This window comes from Lathamus discolor, chromosome 1 (assembly GCF_037157495.1).
Source record: "Lathamus discolor isolate bLatDis1 chromosome 1, bLatDis1.hap1, whole genome shotgun sequence".
In the NCBI taxonomy this organism is placed as follows: domain Eukaryota; kingdom Metazoa; phylum Chordata; class Aves; order Psittaciformes; family Psittacidae; genus Lathamus; species Lathamus discolor.
In genome coordinates this window covers 118,154,628-118,177,913 of record NC_088884.1, presented here as the reverse complement: position 1 = coordinate 118,177,913, position 23,286 = coordinate 118,154,628, and the positions used below count along the sequence as shown (strand labels likewise).

General features: G+C 40.5%; 1 protein-coding gene across 1 annotated transcript in view; it reads left to right on the top strand.

Moving 5' to 3' along the window:
• Positions 1–23,286, top strand: part of TNKS (tankyrase) — a 136,818-nt gene that overhangs the window by 47,165 nt on the left and 66,367 nt on the right. The window contains exon 4 of the mRNA XM_065692532.1: positions 22,520–22,556. Coding sequence (XP_065548604.1) covers positions 22,520–22,556 — 37 coding nt within the window. The remainder of the gene's footprint in view (positions 1–22,519; positions 22,557–23,286) is intronic.

The window sequence follows — 23,286 nt, the reverse complement described above, 5'->3', positions numbered from 1 at the left end:
AAACTGACAGCAAAGTTCATGTCACCAGGTCTCTCTGTCTGCACCTTCCTCAGTTCCCTGCAGCGCCTTTACTGTTTTCACAGCCATAGCTTTGTTAGAAATGGCAGGAGGACCCTAAGCCTATTCCCTGCGTTCCTTCTCCATCTTTCTTTTCACATTTCTGTTTGATACACCTTGTTTTCAGACGAGATGCCTCTAAAAATTATGTGTGTCTTTTGCCTTCCAGTAACCATTTTACTTTCTGACACATGGAAAAGGCAGGCAGACCTGACAAGCTGGAAGAAAACAATACAGGGCTTGCCTAAGATTTATGAAGTGCATGCTGTAAATAATATGCTTATCAAAACAAAGTAGCAGGGTTTAATTAGAATCACTAGGCAGTACTGTTATCTTGAAGCTTCAGAAAAATACCATTTTAGACAAGTACTGGCTTTGTCTTTATTCTCTGTTTCTAGTAGAAAGAAACGCTTCTCCGTGCTCCTGAAAATAGAGAAAGGAGCCATTGAGCAAAGGAAGCTGGTGGGCTTTTGACAGTCCAAAGAAGTCTGCATTGTCTTGAATAATGATATTAACCAGTAGAGGAATTAATATATTCTGTGCTGTCAAAATGGTGAACCAAGAGTCTTTCTGGGAATGAGCAGATGCAAATATGTAGACCCCTGCTCCTTTCTCTGAGAGGCCACCCGGGGAGCACCTCCTGGGTGCTGCACCCATTACAGCTTGAAAGCTAGATAGATGAAGTCTCCTTTTAGCCACATTGAGGCTCAAGTTTGTTAAAAGCAGCGTGAACTTCAGCTCACAGAATGAGCCTCTGTGATAATGATTGACGTCTGCTGTGTACCATGTTTTATATATACAATGCCAACAGGCTAATTTGAAATACAGCCATCTGGAGTTTAACCTCAGTTATTTAACTTTGCCCATACCAGAAAGTCTCTTGGGTCCATAATGTGAATATGTCAGTCATTCTGCTTCTATCTATCATGTAATTTTGAATGCGGTATGTCATCTCTTTTTCATGCTTATGTGAAGAAAATTTTTCATCTCTTCTTTCTCAATGTAAAAAAGCCTAAATGTGCAAGTGGCTATCTTCGTATTAAAACTTATCATAATTGGGGACAGTGTAGTAATGGATGCACCTCCTCTGGCTCAAAATCATGCAACTTTTCACATTTTACATGTAGTTATTTTGGAAACACTTTTAAAACTGGGATATCGAATTTTCTGTTTTATACTGTTATCTGTCCTGGAAAATACTTTGCCACTGCAGAAGTTGGGCATGAAAGATTATCTGAATGTTTGTGATCTGAGCCCTCAAAAAAATTGCTCCTGAATGTGGGTGATGTTGCTGTTTTCTCAAGCCATATCTGACCTTGGAAGAAACATATTCTACTCTTGAAAAATTAAATATCTCACTTCTACAGTAGTTCATAAGATTTTTCTAGAGAGTTTTAGCTGTAATGAAGGACAAAGGCTGTGCCATTATATAAGGTATGATCTTTCAACTCGTCAAAGATGACATAAATGCAGAATGTAATAGTAACTTGTAAGCTATCATTTTTGGTATAGTTGACTGCTGTGAATTTTAGTCATTTCTATTGCATTTTCCTTCACAGTGCCAGCTACAAGTTAGGTAAGCATTTAAAAAACATACCTAGCTTTCACTTGGCATTATGGCAGTGAAGGTGGTTAACACTTATCTAAACAAAAACCGCTATAATGTTAAAACCAATTTCTTATGCTAATTAGGATAACACATTTTACTGTAAGGAATGCATCTACTCCTCTGTATAGAGCAAGTATAAATAAAACTGAGGATTTTAAGTACTGCATTTAATGGGTAAGGAAAATGTCATGCTGTGCAACTACTTACCAGAAATTTTATTTCATGGCATTCTTCCTGCCCTAATAAGTCTTTAAAATTTTCCAGAGGCTTCAGAACTAGTACTTTAGCTAATAATCTTTGGATTTTTGGCATCACAGCCAGAATAATAATTTAGTAGTTAACAAGTATGTTTCTAAAATGTCCCTCTACTCCCTCTTTCTCCATGAGAAGTCCCAAGGAAATGCAGTTTCCTGTCTATTACTGTGACTTTTCCATGTCCGTTCTGTTTTTTAGGATTAAGAAGAGAGGGATCTAATGGCTCTATAGGGCCATTCATAATGGGAATATGCAGTGATGCAGAAAACAGAGGGAACCACCTGTGGCCTTTTCTGATGCAAGAGAAGAGCCTTCCAGCCTGTCTGCAGGGGGCCTAGAAGGATGCTGAAGAAGGGACTCTTCATCAGGGACTGTAGTGACAGGACAAGGGGTGGTGGGTTCAAACTGAAACAGGAGAGATTTAGGATGGATGTAAGGAAGAAGTTCTTTACTGTGAGTGTGGTGAGGCACTGGCACAAGGAAGTGGTAAGTGCTCCAGCCCTGGCAGTGTTCAAGGCCAGGTTGGACAGATCCTTGGGTGACATGGTCTAGGGTGAGGTGTCCCTGCCCATGGCAAGGAATTGGAACTGGATGATCTTAAGGTCCTTTCCAACCCTAACTATTCTATGATTCTAAGAAGAGAACGCATTGTGGGAGACAGAAACCAGTGTATTTGCACTTGAGGTGGAACTGGTTAATATATAGTTACCAGTGTGTTGGAAACCATCCTGGCCTGAGAAACAAATTGTCCTCTGAGGTACCTCAGGTACCATCAAGGCTACTGAAAGAATTCTTTTCTAGGTCCAGCTCACAGGACTGAGGGTGATGCTACCGCTTGTGGTTTTCTTTTCTATCAGTGTAGCTTGTGCTTCTTTCTATATAGTGGCATACTTATACCAAGAGGTCACTCCTCCTTTTCCCTGTGTTAAAAGGATTCTCTGCATCATGTATTCCACCTGCTAAACTTGCTCCAAAGGTATTCGGAAGAGTTAAGTCTAGGGAGATTTGTACAGGGTGAAGGTTTTTTTTGTCTCCCCTTGCTGTAGATATTTTAACCCTGCTGCACAAGCCAGTCAATTTGAATTCTTGCTACAAGACAGTTGGAGTCAGATTTTCCATCAGACCTAATCAAGCTAACTCTTGCTCAAGGTGGTCCTTCTGAGAACATCATGAGCATGTAAAAGACATTGTTTGGCATGGGGCTGCTGTACCGGATTCATGCCAACATAATGCGTGATCTACAAAGATATCTTCTTTGAAACACTTCTGAAAAATATCTTCTCTGTTTGAGCCTGTCTCTTGTTGCCACGGCGTTCTTACTGTTTTTCTGATTTTTGACCCTTGTCCTCATTTGCTTACTTGATAGCTAAAGTAAGGAAGTGCCGTCAGGCTGTGCTGTGTAAACCAGTCTGCTATGAGTCTGTTCACACAAGTTTGCTCAAATAGAAGCACTGAAGTGATTTAGTCCAGCAACTGCTTGATCGCATTTCTTCCTTCTTAGTTGTCACTTGCCTTTGGGTTTAACAGAGAAATTAAACTGCTTGAGAACCAGAAATGTCTGAGATTGATTTTTGTAACATTTTGTTTAAGCTATCAGCAAAATTAATGGATTTATGTGGTTTTTTTGTACTTAATGGTTTGGAGACCTGAGATCTAAAAACTGGTTTGGTGGCACAGAATTTCAGGAACTCTCAGGTTGGAGATGGTCTAGTCCAATCCTCCTGCTCAAAGCAGGGTCAGCTGGAGCAGGTTGCCCAGGACCATGTCCAGTCAGGTTTTGAAAAGTTCCAAGGGTAGAAAAGATTTAGTGACATCAAAGTAAGAACCAAGTAGTTTTCTCAGTGTCTGAAACCAAGTATTTCTGTTGAATTGTTTTAGTTATATTCATGGTTGGAGTGGGAACTTGATATTTGGCAGGTGTTAGCGCCAGGTTCAGAGTTGTGCCTTTGGCTGTCCCTATGGAAGTTGACCTCAGTTTGACTAAACCGTAAGTTTCTGGAAAGTTTCATTTGCAAAACCTCCAAAGAACTTCTTACCAGGTTACAGCTGAAGGTTGGATGCTTCATTGCCATGGTAGGAAGTGTTTGTTCGGGTTTACTTCCATAAGGTACCAGTTACACACCAGAATGTGTCACTGGGTGTGGAAGCAAGGTAAGATTGAGTGCACACCAACAAGCTTTCAGTCTAAATAATATTTACCAAACTTTTTGAAAGCAAATGATATTGGAATGCTTCAGCTTGGCCATGAGTTGTTGAAGATCTATTCAAAATACAGTTATTCAGTATAAATAAGGTGTATAAAGTAATTGTTAGTGAAGTCCTTTGGCAATTAAATTTCTTAAATTAAAATTTCACCACCTACCAAGGACAAACACCAAATGTTGCAAATGTTTTCATTAGTTACAGCCATTAACAGTGCTTATCCAAGACTGGTGCTTCTTGTTAATACCTCTGCTCTGGGAAACACATGTAAACCCCTGGTGGGAAAGTTCCTGATTAAAAAATGGACTGTTAGCCTATAGCTTTGCTCTAACTAAACCAAATTCATAGTCTTAGGGAAGTGCATTATAGAAGTGGGAGCATCAAAATTTACATGATTGGAACCTTTTTTCTGTACCTTTTTGCCTAATTGATGTTCCTTCACCCTTCATCTTCTTTTCCTCTGTTACATCTGCTTTTTTCAAGTTAGGTTTTTAGTGTACTGAATTTGTATGTTGCCAAATAGGCTTAACAGTCAGGTTCAGTTCCCTGCTTTGGAAGTACAAAGCCTTAGAAGCCTTTACTGACTCTGTGGTCAATAATTAAATAGGGTGGGGTATTTTTAGTTATTTTGGTTTTGGTTTGGTTGTTTTTTTTTTAGTTCAGGGTAACTCTAGTCTGGTCCAGTCTTGCGTACTTAGCACTTGCTAGCAGTTGGCATGCATTAAGTAAGAGTGTAAGGGGTCAGCAGTGCATCCTTTTGTAGATTTTCTGAAAGACTTGCATGTGCTGCAATCCAGGAATGATGCAATGGATGCACAAAACTGCAGTAAGTCAGGATGATACAGATCACTTTGAAAACCCTCGCCAGATCTAGAATAAAGTGCTCATGTGAATACACCAGAGTTCAGAAGTTTGAGGCACCTTTGTCGGCCTCTTTCCTTACAGTCAGCCCTCTGGTTAAACTCTTCCAGGTCATTGAGCTAACCCAGACTTCTACAGTAGATGTTTGGATTGGCACTGCCTTTGGCAGAAATAAGGAGAGGTGTTTCTATGTGTGGCTAACGGTACTTTCTTCTTAAAGGATTAGCTTTTTTCAATCGCATTCCTTTTCATTCTTCAACACCTGATTTATTGTCCCTAATTCTTTTGATCCTGCCATGCTATTTTTAGTACTGTTGAAGCAATCAAAGTTTAGTGGGTTGTTTGTTTGGGGCTTTTTTTTAACAAATTGAGGAATGACATCAGTATGAATTAATTTGCTGGCATTTGTCTTTTGCATAAACACAGGTGTATGCTGCGGGTTGCGGTACTGTTACTGCTCATATTCCTTCCGTCTTTGCAGGTGTCATTATTTTTAATATTTTATTTTGTTTGTATGAATGCTGGTGGCATTCAGCAAGGTTTGCTGCACACCAAGGAAACACTTGTACACCTTAATGCACCTGGAGGATTCCTAATGTCTCTCTTGTTAGTAAAATAATATGTGTCTGTAACTGTTCTTTCTCTTGTCCTGGACCAGCTCTGACTCTGTCCCATTTTGTTTCTTTTCCCTGCCCCTCATACTTCTCTCTAGAATGGCTTCTTTCTATGTTTCTGTGTACTTTGAGAGTGTTATATCTGAAACAAATCTTTATTCCTTTTCCTGTTTTCCTCCTGCAGTGGTCTCCAGAGGGTTGAATTACACCTCTCCCTGCTTGGCAAACAAGGAGAGGTTAGAGAGGTTTGGAGTGAAAACTGCCTGACAGAATCAAGTCTTTATCATGTGGAAGTTGAAAGAAGAGCTTGTCCTAGCTTTTCTGACTAGAAGATTTGGCTCTCTATGCAATGCAGGAAGTCCAGATTTTCATCATTCAGTACTCACAGATGCTTATTGTTTCAATAGAATGTCGAGTGCTTTAGATAGAACAACTGTTACTATTATTGTGTTGTGCCACCATTATACAATGCATGTATAAACCACTTTAGGAAGGAAGGTTGGCTGTGATAACGGCACCAGGTAGAGCAGTTGATTTGATGTCTTTTTCTTGGGGTTTGTACTGCTCTATCAGCCTTGCTGAGAAGGCAAAATGACATGAGTTAGACAACAGATTAATGAAGTAGTACACAAACTTGGTTCTGCATTCTAAAAAGGCAACAGAGTAATGTAAAAAGAGATTTAGAAATACTATAGGCTGGTATTACTGTCTTCCTTGAGAGCAATGATAATCTGACATTTACTGAAATAGGTATATGTTAGCAGTGGAGCATGGCAGCACAGTGCAGGGCAGCAGGCCAGAATTCATTCCACTGCAGGCTGAGCTGAAGAGCAAGGTAGGGTTTAGGTTGTTTTGCAGCAAGGAAATATGATAGCCATTCCTTGTAGCTGCAATTCAACAAAGCACATTAGACATGAGAGTATCAAGGTCAGCAGGGCTGCTCACATGCATGCTTCAAGTTAAGCATCCATTAGCGTGTTCTAACCATACTATTTTTTTTGACTCAGAAATAGGTATTTTGTCATCTGTAGTTTCTTAGTAGTGGAGAAAATATAAAATTTGAAAAGTTCAGGTGAAAAGGAAAAGAGCTGAATGAAGCTTGAAAGATGAAGATAAAAGATGTAAGTAAACACAAAGTGAATTGATTTTTCATTAATTTCTTTAAAGTCATCTCGTTATACTTTGGTGGCTTAAAAGAGCATCGAATCTGACCTTCAGGATTCTTTTACACTGCCAGAGCAGAGTAAATGAGTTTTCGTACATTGGAGGATCAGACCTGTGAAAACCAGGTTAACAGAAGACATTTTTAAAATTGAAGTTGAGGAGGTTGAACCCCAGAGAACATCCTGTGTCATCAAGTCTGAAACCTGTGTTGTCACAGTTGGTCACAGAGTTAATGGCATTTTTTGTTTCTTCCTTATCACGCTGTTGTAATTCAGTCTGATGGAAACCTTGCTGTGGCTAACATAGTGATGTACCCTGCCAGACCACTCACTACATGGATTTAAGATATGCCCCCTGAATTGAAGCCACAGTGGAGTAGGCTGCCCCCCTAATATCAGCCCAGTGGTTTGTCTTTCAAAGATAACCTGATCTGTCTTCCCTTCAGGTTCTTTAACATTCCTGTAATACCTGTACTAATCCCCATCTGAACTAATAATTCCACTGCATGGATGAAGTATCCTGTGTTTTCCTTTTCACCATCAGTGAGTGCATTAAAAATTTGTTTGGAGTGATTTACCATTCTGATGCTGTTGCTTACTGTGTGTCATCTTTCCCTGAGAATCGTTTCTGACCTGTTCTTGCTGTATGCATGTTGAGTTCACATGTTGAAGCATGTGGATCTGAAGTTGCTTGAATTATCTCCTGCTGAAAGGAGGCACTGAACTAGCAATGTAAATTTCTCACGTTCTCTTACTAGGACTTCAGTAAAAATGATGTGCTGGTTCCTTCAGTGTTCTTGCACAGATGGGACTCTGTTTTCCTTTTGTGATATTGTGCACTTTCCATTTCTACATACTTACTGTTATTTTTCTTTTGTCTCCATGTTCTATATTCCCACCCTGGTTAAAAACTGAGGCAAAGGTGCTGTGAAGAAAACAAGTGCTGCCAAGTAGAGAAGGATGTTTTATCTTCACCTAGTAATGAAGGCAAGAATGAGTAGAACATTAAAAACACATTATTTCTTCACAAAGTAGCTTGTTTTTTCTATCCATAAATTGCAGCTAGTTGTCTGCAGCAGTGAAATGTCTGTACTACTTCACAGATGAAACATCTTTCAAGAGTGAAATTAAGATGGCGAGGTACCAGCCTCGAGTTGGTGCATAAGCCAAGGGAAGCTGAAATACTGACTGGTGGTTGATGGCTTCCTTCTTGGCAGAAGAGCAAAATATTATATTCCAGAAAGATCAGCATCATTTTTCAGGTGCTGGGGGAAGACAAGCATGGAATTTTACTCTGCAAAGAGTGCAATCAGTGATTTGAGGCTTTTTGGAGGGTGCAGGGAAGGGGACTGGTAATAGAAATGTCTCAATATGTAAGGACCATTTGAAATAATTTGCTAACCAAAAAAAAGTACACAAAAGATATCTCCAGGAGACTGTTATGCATAGATACCATTCTTTTTGTCAGATACCTCTTTTCTGAATAGAAGCTATATACGGTCCAGTACAGCATTGCACACTGCATGGAGAACAGGGTTGACGTTACAGCATTTTCAAGCATATATTTTGAAATAGTTGCCTGTTCTGTAGGATGCAGATTTTTAAATGCCATGTTTCCTTTCTGTAGTCCTGTATTTTCTCTTGATCCCCTAAAAAGCAAGCACTTTACTCTTCTGAGGGCATTCATTGTGTTCTGGAATGAAACCTGTATTTTCTCTTGTTTCAGTAGCATTTTCGGCATGTAACTTCGTTTGATTATTTATTGCCCATAGCGCATCATGGTCCCCCTCCTGTGCTCTGCAGATTTGGTTTTCATTGCCTTTAAAGAATACAGTGTTCTTGTCTGTTTGAACTTTATTTTGTGTAATGGCAAGAACATGGCATAGATTCAGAATGCAGTTTGCTTTTATAGTTTGGGCACAGAAGTAGCTCTATCGGTACACAAGCAGCAGACTTGTGGAGTTGCAGCATTACCAGCAATTTTCATGTGACTGCAGTCTTCCACAAAATCATCACCTCTTCCTATGCTTGTGTCTGACGTGAGCCAAGTGACGTGATGTAAGTGGCTCCCACTAGTCTGTCCCAAGAGTGAGGCGGGGTGTAGGCTGCATTTGCATCTTGATTTACATCCCCTGTTACACAGCCCAGTAAAGAGCAGTCTCACTTCAATGTGTGATGTCTGAATTAACCTTCTTCAGGAAGGGCTTCCTTCTGTGGCCAAGCTACAGCAGGAATGAATGCAGGAAGTTAAAAGTTTCAGCTATCCTTTGCCTGTGGGCTAAATCTTGCCTGTTAAAGCCAATTCTGTGCTGATATTGAAAAATGATCTGCTACTGAGAGACTGCTGCCAGTTAGCAGAAACATCCAGAAACCTGGCTGTCCATTTAGCAGTTGTACAGAAACTGAAGTTTTGTGTTCTTGTTATACATTCTAAATATATGGGGCACAACAGACCTTAGTGAAGGGATGTTATTTTCTCAGTGATAGACTATTTCATATGTGGCTTTGCTGGTTGGTCTCTTGTCGTCCATTGCCCTGAAAGTGAAGGATTTATTTTCTCTGGCAGAACATACTGAAACAGCCTTTCATTTGAAGGGAGGTGTGCAGATTCTATTTAATTTTTAGCAGTCATAGCAAAAATTCTTTTGTGAACAACTTTTCCAGTTTCCAGTAGATAAAAGGCAATTGGGTTTTGCCTTATAGGTTAAAAAAATAAAAACTGAGCTCGGTGATAAATTGAGGGATGGAAAGAGCAAAGACAGTCATTAAAAAACGTCAGGAGCATATTAATATATTAAATCCAAGACTTGCCTAAGAATGGAGAGAATAACATTTCTGTGTTTGCATTGCTGATCTTCCCCGCAAATCTGAAAACTAGGTATTTTAAGTGATGCCTTTTCAAGTGCTGTGGTATCCTCAGGGAGCTAGATGAGAACTCTCATCAGTGTTCGAGAAATTGTTGGTCTAATTACCTACTAAATCTTCCTCTCATGGAGCTTTTTGTCTCTTGAAATTGTGTTGAGCTGTCCAGGGAAACCTGCTCCTTATCACTGAAAGAGAAAATGTAGCTCCATCTCAAGAATACACCCACTTTTGTCCGTGCTACTGCAATATGGTAGGTGAGTGGTTTTCTCCTGGAAAAACAAGGCAAGGCAGAGGCAAAACGATTTGACTTGCATGCACTGGGGCCTCTTATCATAAGTGATTGTATATTCCCATATAAGATATTCTCTCTTTGCAATGGTCAGGAGCAGCATCTTGAAGAAAGCGCTGAAAGTGCCATACTTCCAAGTATGACTCAAGTTGCCAGAGAACACTGCTGATTCTTAGAGGGAAGTTTTCTGTCGAATGCTCAAGAATGATGAGGGCTTCCTTATGTAAGCATAAGCTGCTTTTGGGGCCAGAATGGTAAATACAAACACTGGCTTGACAAAAAAGAGGCAAACTGATGTCTTGCATAGTTTGATGACTCCTAGAGAGCCCACCTGCAGGGTTCAAGGCTGCTGATGTGACCGTTGAACAGAAAAAGGAAAACGATAAGTTTTCAGTACTCTTTCCTTTTGAGTATTTCCTCACCTGTTCCTTTTCTGCCTTATGTCCTTCATCCAAATCCAAAACTGTTTTGACTGTAGTAAAGGATGTTATGCTAGTCATGTATGCTAGAACTGTTTTAATGGCACACTGTGATCTAGCAAGAGCTGTCCTTTCTCTGGGACTTTTCATCATCCAGCCCTCTGAAGACAGAGTTCTCTTACAAAGTGTCTTGGTTTTGCCTTGGGGAGGTATGCACAGAGAATGGCAAAAAGAAGAGTCAGTGTCATGAAACAAGATCTCTTTGTAGTAGATCTCACCATCTTCTGAATCAGTAACTGGTCTCTAACACAAGCATATAAGCAGGAATCTGAAGCTGCTGGTGGGGAAGGTACAGTATTATTTCTCTCTGGTGGGTGCTGTCTGGAAGGAGTGGTATTACATGGTTAGCTCATGCTGAACTATACCTAGGACACAGTAGAGAGGATCTGCATTAACTCTTGCATGGCTGTGTTTCATTTTAAGTCAAATAGAGGTTTAAACTACCAGGTTTTGGAAGTTAAAAATGAAGGGTACCTCAGAATAACTTTGAAATAGAGCTGTTGGCAAAATAGGCTGTTTTAGGAGCTCCTGGTAATCCTATTACCTAATAAGAGGATCATTTAAATGTATTTTCTTGAGGGTATTTAATACCATTCATGGTTCTGATGAATGAGGAATGTAGGAATACTTTTTGGCCATTTAGGTTTTTGGATTATTTGAGGTGAGCAGAGTTTTGAAATCTAATGAGAATTACTGGAAGTAACTGAGATTGGAAAGCAATATTTTTTCCCATGTCATGCAGAATGTAATTAAAACTACCTTTCACTGCAGGTCTGTACAGAAACCCGCAGAGCTGTCGTGCTGAGGATAGATGTAGTTTATGTATTTCCTTTGTGGCCTGCAACAAAGAGGGAACATCGGGTTTGGAAAGTGCTTTATTCATGGATATATCTGTGAGAGTGAAGTCCCGGTACTTAAATTTATACCATGCGCACTTTATTTCTATTACTGGAATCAGCAGTGTCAAGCTGGACATTAACGGGTGACTGATTTCCGTAGTCATCTTGTGTAGGGTATCTCTTGAAGAGACAGCTCTGTATTGCATGAAATGAAACTGTGCATAAATGAAAAAATTGAAGAAGAACGATGCTCTTTAGAGGTGAAACATAGTAACAGCAGTCTGGTGAACTAAAGCTCTTGCTTTTAATTAATGAGTTAGCATCTATTTCAGTCTTCTTTTTTCCTGTGGTGCTATTCTGTTTCCAGTCTTTGTAGTGAACCATATTGTCATTTAGGGCAACAAGTTATTTTTTTTTTTTAAGAAATCCTATGTATAACCCTATTATTCCTATGAGCAGCAGCTGGGGACTTCAGGCTTGTCTAGTTTGGAGAAAAGGAAGCTGAGGGGTGACCCCATTGCTCTCTGCAGCTTCCTGAGGAGGGGAAGAGGAGAGGGAGATAGATGCTGAGCTCCTCTCCCTGGTGTCCAGTGACAGGATGTGTGGGGATGGTTCAAAGCTGTGCCAGGGGAAGTTTAGGCTGCACATGAGGAAGCATTTCTTTACCAAGTGGGTGGACAAACACTGGAACAGGCTTGCTAGAGAGAGGTGATTGACTCCCCAAACCAGTCAGTGTTTAAGAGGCTTTTGAACAATGCCCTTAGCAACATGCTTCAACTTTTGGTCTGAAGTGGTCAGGCAGTTGGATTAGATGATCGCTGTAGGTCCCTTCAACTATCTTAGTCCATCAAGCATTTGTCTACCAAAGCATTTAAAACAATGAGGTTGATATAAGGGACTGAAAATATTTACAAAACTTCAGTTATACATAGTGTGTAATTATTCTTTCATTGTTGGTAGATAATGTAACCCTTCACAGTGCAACCTCGGGTGTATTAGCAGTAGATCTGATTATTGCTGTATTCCCATCTTGTGGTATGTTATTCCAACAGGAGTAGCAAATAGTGTCTGAATGTAAACAAATTCATTTTCCCCCAGCTGGTGTTATAATAGAGGTTTTTGTGAGGAAGGCCATTTGCAGATCTAGATTCCAAACATCATATGTAAATCCATACTTTCCACTTAAAACACAACCCTAGTTACATGTAAGGCACTGAGCAGCTCTTTGCCTGAGTACACCGAGACCACACCACTTCTCAGAGCAGGCGAAGCTTGAGCTGACTTACTGTGACTGATCACTGCTAGTGCAAATATGTGTTCTGAAAAAGCATTAAAGATTATTTTTAAAAATGAGACAAAACAAAGGGAAGTGTTGCTTTTAAGTGTATATTCCCTATACCTTAAGTTCTGATGGGAAGGATAAAGGGAGGGGAAGGATGTTCCAAGTCAAACACAGCTGCTTTTTATTCTGGGGTGCTAGCATTAAACTTTCATATCCATCCACTTACCCAGTTTCCAGTCATGCTGCAGTCCCCTCTCTCCCCCAAATTGTACCTAGCTTTTCTTTATTTTCCAACTGTCTTTTGACCCTTAACTGGCAAATAAAAATGCATGGGGAGGGAAAATTTGCCTGCAGCAGTGAGGCAAAGTTATTTATGTGACTTTAATACAAGTGGAAAAGAGGTTTGGTTGTTTTGTTGCTACCCTTTCGTTGTGAGGAAATGCATACTTTTCAAAATACTTAAACTGAACTGTTGACAGATTGGCTTCCTGTTTGGAGTGACAAGATTGTTCATTAGAACAAAATCTACTACCTCTGTTTTGCATTCTTTTCATATGGATTTACTTGCTGTACTTTGCCAAGTGTTGCATTAAAATAAGTTTACTCCCTCCCCCCTTAATGATATCTGCTCTTGGTAATAAAGATAATGTTGCGGCATTGATTTCTTTAACTTCCAAAATAAAGCGAGGTGGTTTCATTGCTGTGTGTTTGACAGGTTTGCCTTATGTTTCCTCCAGTTATAAAGGAGTTTCTTCCTTCTTCTCACTACTGTAGCCCAGCAGGCATAGGAAATGTTTTGTGTTTTTTATCTAGGAGGTAGACAAGTGATTTAACTGGCTTTGAGTTCCTTCCAGGAAATGTGCTGCAGGGCAATCCTGGCAACCTGTGCGTTTTTACAGTGTTGCAGCTTTCATTTCCTCAAGCTTGTAGAGGAAGTTTGGATACATGGGGCAGCTTGGGATGTGAAGAGGAAGGATTGTACTGTTCAGTAAAAAGCTTTAAAGTTGGTAATAGTATACTTTGGCACATATGCACATTTTGTGTCTTACTCATTTCCTAGCAAACATCAAAACCCCCACTTCTTTAAATGTGTACAAATTGTTGGTACAAAATCAGTCATGTTTGCTGTGTCTAAGGTTTTTTGATTAAAATAAATGGTTCAATTTTGAATCCAGGTATAGATTTTCAGACACAATGTCCCCAGCTTGCGAGTATGCTTTATCTGCAGTGGGAGAATGGGAGAGACTGCAAAATTTAGTCTGTTCGTGTTCACTCTGGCGTTCTTTTCAGAGAAAGATTAGGTGATGCAGCATAATTTTGGAGCTTGCTTTTGTACAGTATGGCTTTCCTGAGGGTTACTTTTTATATTCTATGCTTTGTGTCAGTTATAAATGGGCATTTCTGGGGTTTCTCTTTAGAGAATATTCTGGGGGAATAAAATAGGGTTCACTGCTTGAGGAGATTGTTTGGAAGGAGAGGAGAGGGAGCTGCCTTTTAAAAAGGACGCACTAATATGGAAGCAGCCTATTTCTCCTGCTCAGTTCTGGATATGCTACTTGACTATCTATCCACCTTCAGTGTACTAAAGTCTCTGACAGAATTTCTTAGTCCTTTGTCTTCCTCCAGAAAGATTTTCTAGAAATCCCAGAGGAAAATACATATGCAGATGTATAGCAGAAATGAGAAAGAACTAATTTCTGGGAAAATGGAAGTTGATTAGTTGTTAATACAGAGCATAGCTGGAGTATCGGAAATTGCAGTGGAGGTTTGTTTTTGCTGATAGCAAAAAGAAAAGAAGGGAAGAGGGAAAGCCATGGGAATGTTGCTTTTGCATTAGCCATGGAGGGGTGGGTGATGGGGAAGCCTCAAAAGCTCTGGAAAAAGCCACAATCAGATTTCCTTTTTCATGTGTATTTCAGAAGAGATCTCGTGAGTACTGAACTTGCAAAGGTGAGCTTCGACCCCTTTAGGTTTTCCACCTCTCACCAGAGTGTTTTGATTGCAGGATGTCCGGATTTTCTTCCCAGTCTCTTGAAATCCTGCAGTTCTTTTTCCTCTTTTTCCACTTCCCATCTCAGTCTGAAAATGTGACAGATGAGTGGTGTTCTATCTTCAAGGGAAGTACAGCATTCTGAAATAGCACAGATGTATTGAAAATAATGTTTATCACACTACAAATAAAAAATTGATGTGTGCATGGTGTTTGAGTAGCATGCACTACTAATATGAGGAAATTGAAACTACTTGTAAAGGTATACTGAAAAGAATGGGGTTTAGAAGATTTGTCTGACTTATTATTTCAGAACAGATTATATTGTAGGGTCTGGTAGCATTTTTGAAGGTAAGATGATTATATGGATTACCACATGATGGGTGGTTTTAGGGTGTTCTGTTGCTGCACATTCAGGAAGATTCTTCTGTTTTCTGTGATTAACTTCAGTTCGTCTTTGTCTCTTATGATTTAAGAGTTAAGAAATTGGAAACCCTCTGACAAAGGGACTTTTTCATCTTCCTGCCAGTGTATGGTGAAGGAAATCTGATAGCATTTTTTAACAAATAGTCATCACCACTGGAAAGAGCTCCTCGGAGAAACAAAAGTATGTTATGTGCCAAATGTAAACTTAATGGTGCTATTATTGCACATGCACCAAAGGCCCATTTTGATGTACCACCTAATCCTTCTCAGTGACTAAACCGCATAATGTAGAATGTGTGCAGTTTATACTTTGATATGAAGGTGACATTTAATAACCACTGTTTCTTATGTATGCTTATTTACTATATGTGCTTTGAATTCATGGCTTGCTAGAAAAGAGCCTCTTCCATCACTTAAGGCAGAGGCTTTGCACTATGCAAGGCTGCAGATTTCCCAATGTGCTGGTTCCTGCCAGGCCTTAGAAGAGATGCAGCTTTCTGTTTCTAGAAGACTAAATCAGAAGTGCTCTGGATTTGAGCTCTGTCTGCCTAACTGGAAGTTATTCCAGATACGATGCTGCTAGCTCAATGGTAGAGTTGTGGCCCAAACCAAATGGTGTGTTTGCTTATTTCTTTAATTCCCCGCCCCCTTTAAACCATGTCCCTAAAAGCGCTTCACTATAAGCTCAGACACTTTCAATTTTTAAATCTCTGTTAAAAATGGCTAATCTGAATCCATGTGCTCAACAAAAGAGGAAGAGTCAAAGTACCAAACCCCATGATAACGTTTTCCATTGTCTGCAACTTGGTTTTGAAGACATTATTTGCTGAGTTGCTTTTCTGTTACTCTTGTATATACTAGGGTTGCTTTGGTGTTTTTCTTCTGTGACAGGAACTTAAAATGAGGGTCTTGCTGTGTTCCTGGTGAAGCCTATTAGCTTATAAAATCAGCCCATTTACTTGCGCGAAACAGCTGAGTGGAGAAGTGCGAGAGGAGTAAAGAAATTAACCCTAAACACATGGGATGTAAGGGAGTATAATAATAAAATCTGAAATTACTGATTTCTCTTCCTTTTCCTTCTCACATGTTTCTTGTATTTCTTAGTTATAAATGCCCTTTCCCGAAGGACATTATTTCAACACACCTCTTTTGTATTGTTGAATTTATTTTTTTGCTGTGTCAGGCAGTTATTTCCACAAGCTTGTGCATTTTGGGTAGTAAAATGCCTTGCTCTGATTTAACTCCATCTTTTAGTCTCACCTGTTGCTTTACTTGTAAGAAAAGTTAAATGGGGAGGAAGGAATTGATGAGTATTTTAATGGCATGATTGGACTGTTCCAAAAGTAGCCACATTGAAGATAAAATCTGAGTTTGCTAGAAAAATGGTGGTTTAAAAAAAAGGGGGGGTGGGGGGTGGGGGAACAAACCATCAAAACAAGCCAACTACTAGTCAGTCACAAGCACTGAAAATCTCTTGCTCTGATTATAACTTGAATATTTGCTTGAATACTTAAATATTACTTCAAAGATTGCAGTGGATTAAAAAGGATGGCATATGTGGATGTGTGCTCATTGCTCACTTGTAGATCTGTGAAGTCCTGAAGGGTCAGAGAGAAGGTGTATTTTAATGTATTTCTGCAGTATTTATTTCTTATGAGACCCTACATTCTGGTCCATAGGTTGCTTTCTTTGTAGCAGTGCCCCTCCTTCCTCTCTGTGCTACTTTGTCGAAAATCTTCATTCTCAGGGGCCTGTTCGCATGGCTACGGGCTGAGCTGGATGAAGTAATGGATCTGGTGGAAAAACAAGTTCTCAGCCCTCCTGCCCCCTGTATCAGGACTCTGATGCTGTTTTCGCGGCAGTCACGTGCTAGCAGAGTACCTGGTGGGGATGTAACCAGGAACACTTCAGTGAGAAAAAAGGACAGGTTCCGATACCCATTGCCTCTAGTGCTGTGTTGGAGATCCCATATACCCTGTGTTGCTGGGTAATTGTGAATATTTGAAAAAAAATCTCTGCTGGGCTGTTCATTAATATCTTGTCAATCTTTGTGTGGGACATGTATCTTTAAAAGCAGTAATTAAGGTTTTCAAGGTAGGCAGCCAGTAAGAAGCCGTAGTCTGCACATGGTCAGTCAAATGTAGAGTTGCCATGTTTTCTAATGGAGCAAGATTTCACCCCGGACTTGCAGCGCTGCTAGGCCTGCAGCTGCCGAGAAAGAGCCAAAAGGTCCTGAAGAGATGGCCACCTGGAAAGGTAATGAGTCAAGCTCAGTGGGACCAAGCACTGGTACAGGTTGCCCAGAGAGACTGTGGAGTCTCCAACCTTGGAGGGATTCAAAAGCTGCCTGGGCACAGTCCTGGGCAGGCTGCTCTAGGTGGCCTGCCTGAGTAGAAGGGCTGGATGAGAGAACCAGCCACCAGACTCCCTTCATCCTCAGCAATTCTGTGATTGTAATATTCATTAATCTCCTCTCCTCAGCCATTGGCCACAGTGGTATGTTCATGAGGCCCGCATCCTTTTGTCACGTATCTCTGAAGCAGGGTACCATTGACTAGTGTAAAATTGTTCACTGCTTATCAGTGGTCTGTGGATTTAAATTTGTGAATCCGTATGATGTCTGTGTTGTTCATCCTCTTCAGTTTTTCAGTATGGTTGAAAATATTTTCAATCTATTTTTCCCCCGTCATTTTCTGCTGTTATGTTGGATGATAATGGCTTGGTTTAATCTCTTTGACATTAATTTTTAGGGAATTGTCCTCACTGTGAAAAACTGACACACGATGATATCATAACACAAAACCTGCTTTGTCCAGGTTGACATTTTGGCTCTGAATAGGTTTCTGTATTAGCTGACATGTAGGGGGAGAGTGGGAGAGGAGAGCAGTTCACCTTGTTTCTTAGCGTCGATGCACTGAAAAAGCCCTGTTGGATTATGCCATGCATTCAGATAAGTTTTTCACATGAAATTTCAACACTTTTGGGAGACAGTGAAAGTTATTTGTAAAGTACACTGTGGGATTGATTCATCGTGTTAGTTTTTTGCAGAATTTGGTATTTTTCTTTTGTCTCATATGCATGTGTATATGATGGTCATGTTTCACAGGCTCATATAGTAAGTTTAAAATGCAAAGGTCGCTAGTGAATTAAAGCTAGGAGTGGATTGACAGAATATTGTTTGTAGCTCTTTAACAGAATTGATAACAGAATAACAGAAGCGATATATGCTGCACTTAGCTTTTCAGTGTGACCCAGTATAACACCACGTAATCATGTGGCACCAATAACCACAACGTTAGGAAGATGGCACCCTGAAGATGAGGAGTAGGAAGAACAGGTTGATGGTAGGGGAGGACTCATGGAGACTAGCTGCAACAGCCTAGTTGCACTTTTCTGGCTGCAGCTTTTATCATTAAGCTGGAAAGCACAAATGAAAGGAATACATTAGGAGCCCATAAAGATTTCAGCCTGCCTTTCATTCTCCAAGTACAATGTTCCTACATTTGTTGGTATATGTCTCCAGCTCAGTATGCCCTCTTCTTTCAGTTACTTTCATCTGCTGCGGCTGGATTAAAAGTGGCTGCTGATCAGCATGTTGTCTTGGTGCAAGGCAAGGTCTCCTGTCTTCTACTGAGATCTCAATTGAGCTTCCAGCTACTGATCTGCTTAACTGCTGGGTGCAAGCGGCCACTGATGTCTGATAGCTAATAAGCATTCGCTGCTAATCAGCTACTGCGAAATGCAGCTGGGGACAGGTAGAGCAGTGGCTGCATAGCATGTGGAGCTGTGGCCACTAGTTCACAGCAGCTAATCAGAGGTCTGGGAGATAACTGTTTTTTTTTCCTGGGAGAGGACAGAGATAGGGCTAGTTAGGTGCCTGATGGTAGCTGTGTTTTGAAACACCAATTATCTGTAGTTACCAGTGGTGACCTTTTAGTTCCAGCATAAATGGAGCAGCAGCAGTGTGATCTGGAGCTGGGAGCAAGTAGAGAAATTCTTGGTTTAAAGGGTGCTGGGCAAGCTGTAAGCAGTGAATTTGATCAGATGCAGTGAGCACCAGACACTGAGCAGTTTCTGCTTAAGTACCAGCTTTTACCTGCTATCCGATAGGAACAGGGGCACTGTTTTGGTATAGCTCTGTTCCCCATTTCACACCCTTTCTGTCCTCACCTTCCGAAATTCCCAGGCTGACTGTCTCTGGGGTACCCAGCATGTGCAAGTGAGCAAGTTCAGTGCTCTCCTTGTGGGCTACTGGGCCAAGAAGTGGTAGCCTTTCTGGGCTGTCACTCTGGGCTCTCTTGTACAGAGAAGGGAGGCATGCCTGGCAAGTTCTAGTGTGGCAGGATGTGTCTGGTGTTGTGGATACGTATTGTTTGGGCTTCCTATGAAACACAGAAGGGATGGGTTGACCTGAAATAGGATGAAGAGGCCAAATAGCAAACAGATAAAAATTGTTTGCAGCCAGGTTTGGTCTTCTGTGGCAAGGCCTAACAACATTAACTTTCACACCTCTGGCAGGCAGGCTTTGTGCTATCCAAAATATTGCTGCCGAAAATCCTCTGTGTTGACACTGTGATTGGAAGGATGTTTTTCTCTCAAAGCTAGTAACTGCTAAGAGGTTTGGAAGAGTAATTCAGGCTGTTACCTGTGCTTTGTTCTGCAGATGCCCTTTTGCAAAACTATAAATCCTACCCTGCCCAAAGGAGCTCTTTAAGTGATGCTATTAGCTTGGTTCAAGTCAAACAGTTTGACATTCTTTGAATGTCTTCTTACAGAAGTATTATGTGAGGTTGATGGTCTGTATTCCTGTATTCAGCTCAGAACTTGAAATTCATCTCTGCCACAAGCACGCATGGTTTGTTTTCAAATGCTTTGCAAATGAATATTTTATGCAGTGGCTGTGGCCAAATGCTGTAGGATGGCCTTTGATACACTCCCTAGCCAAGAGGCTTTAGCTGTGTTGGCAGAGCCCTCTGGTGGGAGCACAACTTGTGCCAGCAGCAGCTGGGCCTGCAGACAATGCCACCCACTTCTCCCAGATGCCGTCAGCCCTGTCTGCTCAGTGGCATCCCACCAGCTGTTTGCTCCAGTGGTCAAGGGTTATCCCTTCATCCTGCTCCTAGCCAGAAGAGCAGAGCCCTGTCAAGTGCACTTGGCCTTTCTTAGCAAACATGATGATGTGCTATAAGCACCTGCATAATTTTAGGTGTTACTTTGCAAAATACGATGGGTTTTTGAGAGTGATAAAGTTAGTCCATTAGAAGATAATGTTTTTCCTAATCCATATTACAGTGTGGCAGAGCTGTGACAGGTTTCAGGAATAGCTTTTATGAATTTCAACAGTACCAGTAAATACCTTTTAAAAAAAGTACCACTTAGTAAAAGTAACTGAGTTACTTGGGCATACAGTGGGGCATTTCTAAACCAAGAACCACAGCCTTACATTTCTGATGGTCAGCTAATCGAAGTGCTTTTGTGTTTTAAAGTACCAACTTACTGAGCATGAAGGAAAAATGTTATTACAATTGTCTAACCTAATAGTGTTCAAAAGCCTGGTTAGGACTGCTAGATGCACTGCAACCAGAATGTGCATACCGGTCTTTTAATCTGATTATGTCCCTAAAGTGTTGATATAATACAGGCCAATAACTCTCCTGCAGGAAATCCAGCTGTTTGAAATTGTTGCACAAGTAATGCTGTAGTAATAGAGTATCTTTGTTTTCCTCCTCACACGCTGACCAGAGCTTTTCGCTCACCATTGATCTGAAACACTTACAACTGTGCCCAGTATTCTAGCCTCATTAAAGTCAAAAAAGAGGAACATATACCATGGCTTGAAAAGGCAATTGCCTGTGGTGAACAGGAGCCCCCTCTGATAAAGTCAAAGAGCGATGGCAAGACAAAGGCAGTCGTATTTTTGTGTCATTTTACTTGTTTCATTATCAAGTTTTCATTAAGACAGATGTATAATTTCTTCCAAAAGCTAAATTAACCTTCATGGCATATATTTGAAATGCCAGTTACAGTTCTTCAGCTTTGCGTTGAACTCATCTGCTCCATCACTTGGGGTTCAGCAGCACAGAACTGCTCTCTGTTAAGAGACCCATCATGTGGGAGGCAGTCACATGGCGGAATTCTTCGCTGCAGGTTGTGAATCCTCAAAGCTGAGTATGTTTCAGAAAGCAATTAAACACATTTGTGGAAGGAAAATTCACCAGTATGATGAGATGCAGATACTGCCTTTGTCTGAGAATTCCCTGTGGCCAGGGAGAAGGGTGGGAGGTGCATGGCTGTATGTACTCACCATCTTACTCCTTACCCTTTTGTAAAGGCAAGATGCTGAACAGTGCTCCTTGTTGTGGTTGTTGTCCCCCTCTGCTGATAATTGGAGGAGGTGTGATGGGGGGAGTACCAAGCTGTTTGCTTGGATGGATGGAGACTCCAACTCTCCTCCTGCAGCCTGGAGAAGCAATTTGTTGAGTGAGATTGTTTCCAGAGGAACCTTCCAGTTTACCTGCAGTTCAATGTGTCATTTCTATGACTGTCAGTTTTCCTTCCCTGAAAGGCGAATTTCACTGGACCTTTATTATAAGCATACATAGGAGGCAGGTTTTTTCTTTCTTGCAGGACAGCTTCATTTCCTGTTTCTCTTATAGCATTGTGGTTAGGCTTTAATTCTGTGGCAGAGGTGGTATATGGTATGTTTTTGAAGCCCTGCATCTTTTGGCTTTTAGGATACTCTGCTCTGTGGCTTTATAAAGCTGCTAAGAAGCTATTTTTCTAATTTCTGAATTGAAATTCCGTTACATTTGTATTGCAGGATGCCATCATGATTCAGCTTTATAAAATATGGTCTTACTTACACAGGTGGTCTTGTTCATTGCTCTTTTTAAGGTATTGACGTCCAATTTTAATCCTCCTGAGTTGTCTATTGTGACTGAGAATTTCAAATGTAAATGTTTCTTTAACATTACTCATAGTTATCGCTAATCTCAGAGTCTCACAACAAAATCTCTTGGAGAGTTCATGCTCTTTTGTCTGTGCTTTCTAATTCAAATGCGTATTTTCTTGGAAAGTGGCTGATTATATAATATTTGATTTTTTTAAAATAACCACTGCTCTTGTGAAGAACTTGAAGTTGCCATTCAAATAGGCAGGTGAGAGCTTGGGAGATCGGTAATTTGTACCTTCTAAAAAGCCGCACTGCCTCGCTTTTGTCTCAGAATTTATTATGCTTCCCAAGTATAATGTGACATACTGAATAGGGCAGGGGGTGGGGACATTGTCTTCAGCTGACATGCTGTTATCAGCGGGACTGTGTTTCTGGACACAAGATTTCACAGTCATTGGTCGTCCTAAGAAAGCCTTTCCATCTGAGGATTGGACAAGAAGATGCGTCAATTTGCTGCCCGTCTCCAAGGTACTGGTGATGCTGCCTCCACAAGCTGGCTAACGTCACAGCTCCATCACCCAGCGGGGTGTGGGCTTTTTTCTCCTCTTCTGTTTTAATTCTGTATTTGCTTCCTACTGCATTTCTTAATCTGTCTTCTGCCAAATGCTAACAGCATGATATTTTGCAATCATTTAGGTGAATACAAGAAGGACGAACTCCTGGAAGCTGCTAGGTGAGTGCTGCTTAGAATATAAAGCATATCTGGGGGGGCCGGGGGATGGCGGAGGGAGAGGCAAGAGAGGAAAAGGGATTTTTAAAGCAGTAATGTTTTGTCATTGCCTTTCTGTTAAATGATGCAAACAAACCACTTAATTAGCATGAATCTCTTTGGACTTTACAGTCTGGTACAAATGGAAAAGCCTGTTTATGTAATTGAAATCCCCCACTATGGTGGTTATAAGGTTAATATTGAGTTTTTGCTTGTAAGCTGCTTAAATCCTCTTTATCGTTTGTGCTCTTTTTAGGGGCAATTTAAGTAATGCAATTCTTTTTTCCTTTTGGTTTTTACTGCTACCTTAGGATGTGTTTTGAAAATAGTCTTTATCAGAACAGAGCGTAAGGAAGCCTATATGAAAGGTGTAAAGTTCAGTCATATATTCCAAAGATGCTTTCATCCTTCCTTCTGACAGCACAAGACCGTTTTATATAGATCGTTAACCCTACTGAAAATTTTCTGGGTATTGCCATGTAGTTGTTTCAAATGTTATGGGCCATATACTATGAAAATGTATTTAATTCAGAACATTTCATTCAGCAAATGGCTTTCAGAGGATCTGTAAAATTACATAAAGGAAATACAGATGTGGTTAAGAAGATAAATTAAGAGGTGGTTTTGCGTGATCTTTTGTAATTCACTTAACTGCAAATTTAATTCTCTTTTCTGTATTTACCCTTGATTTTGA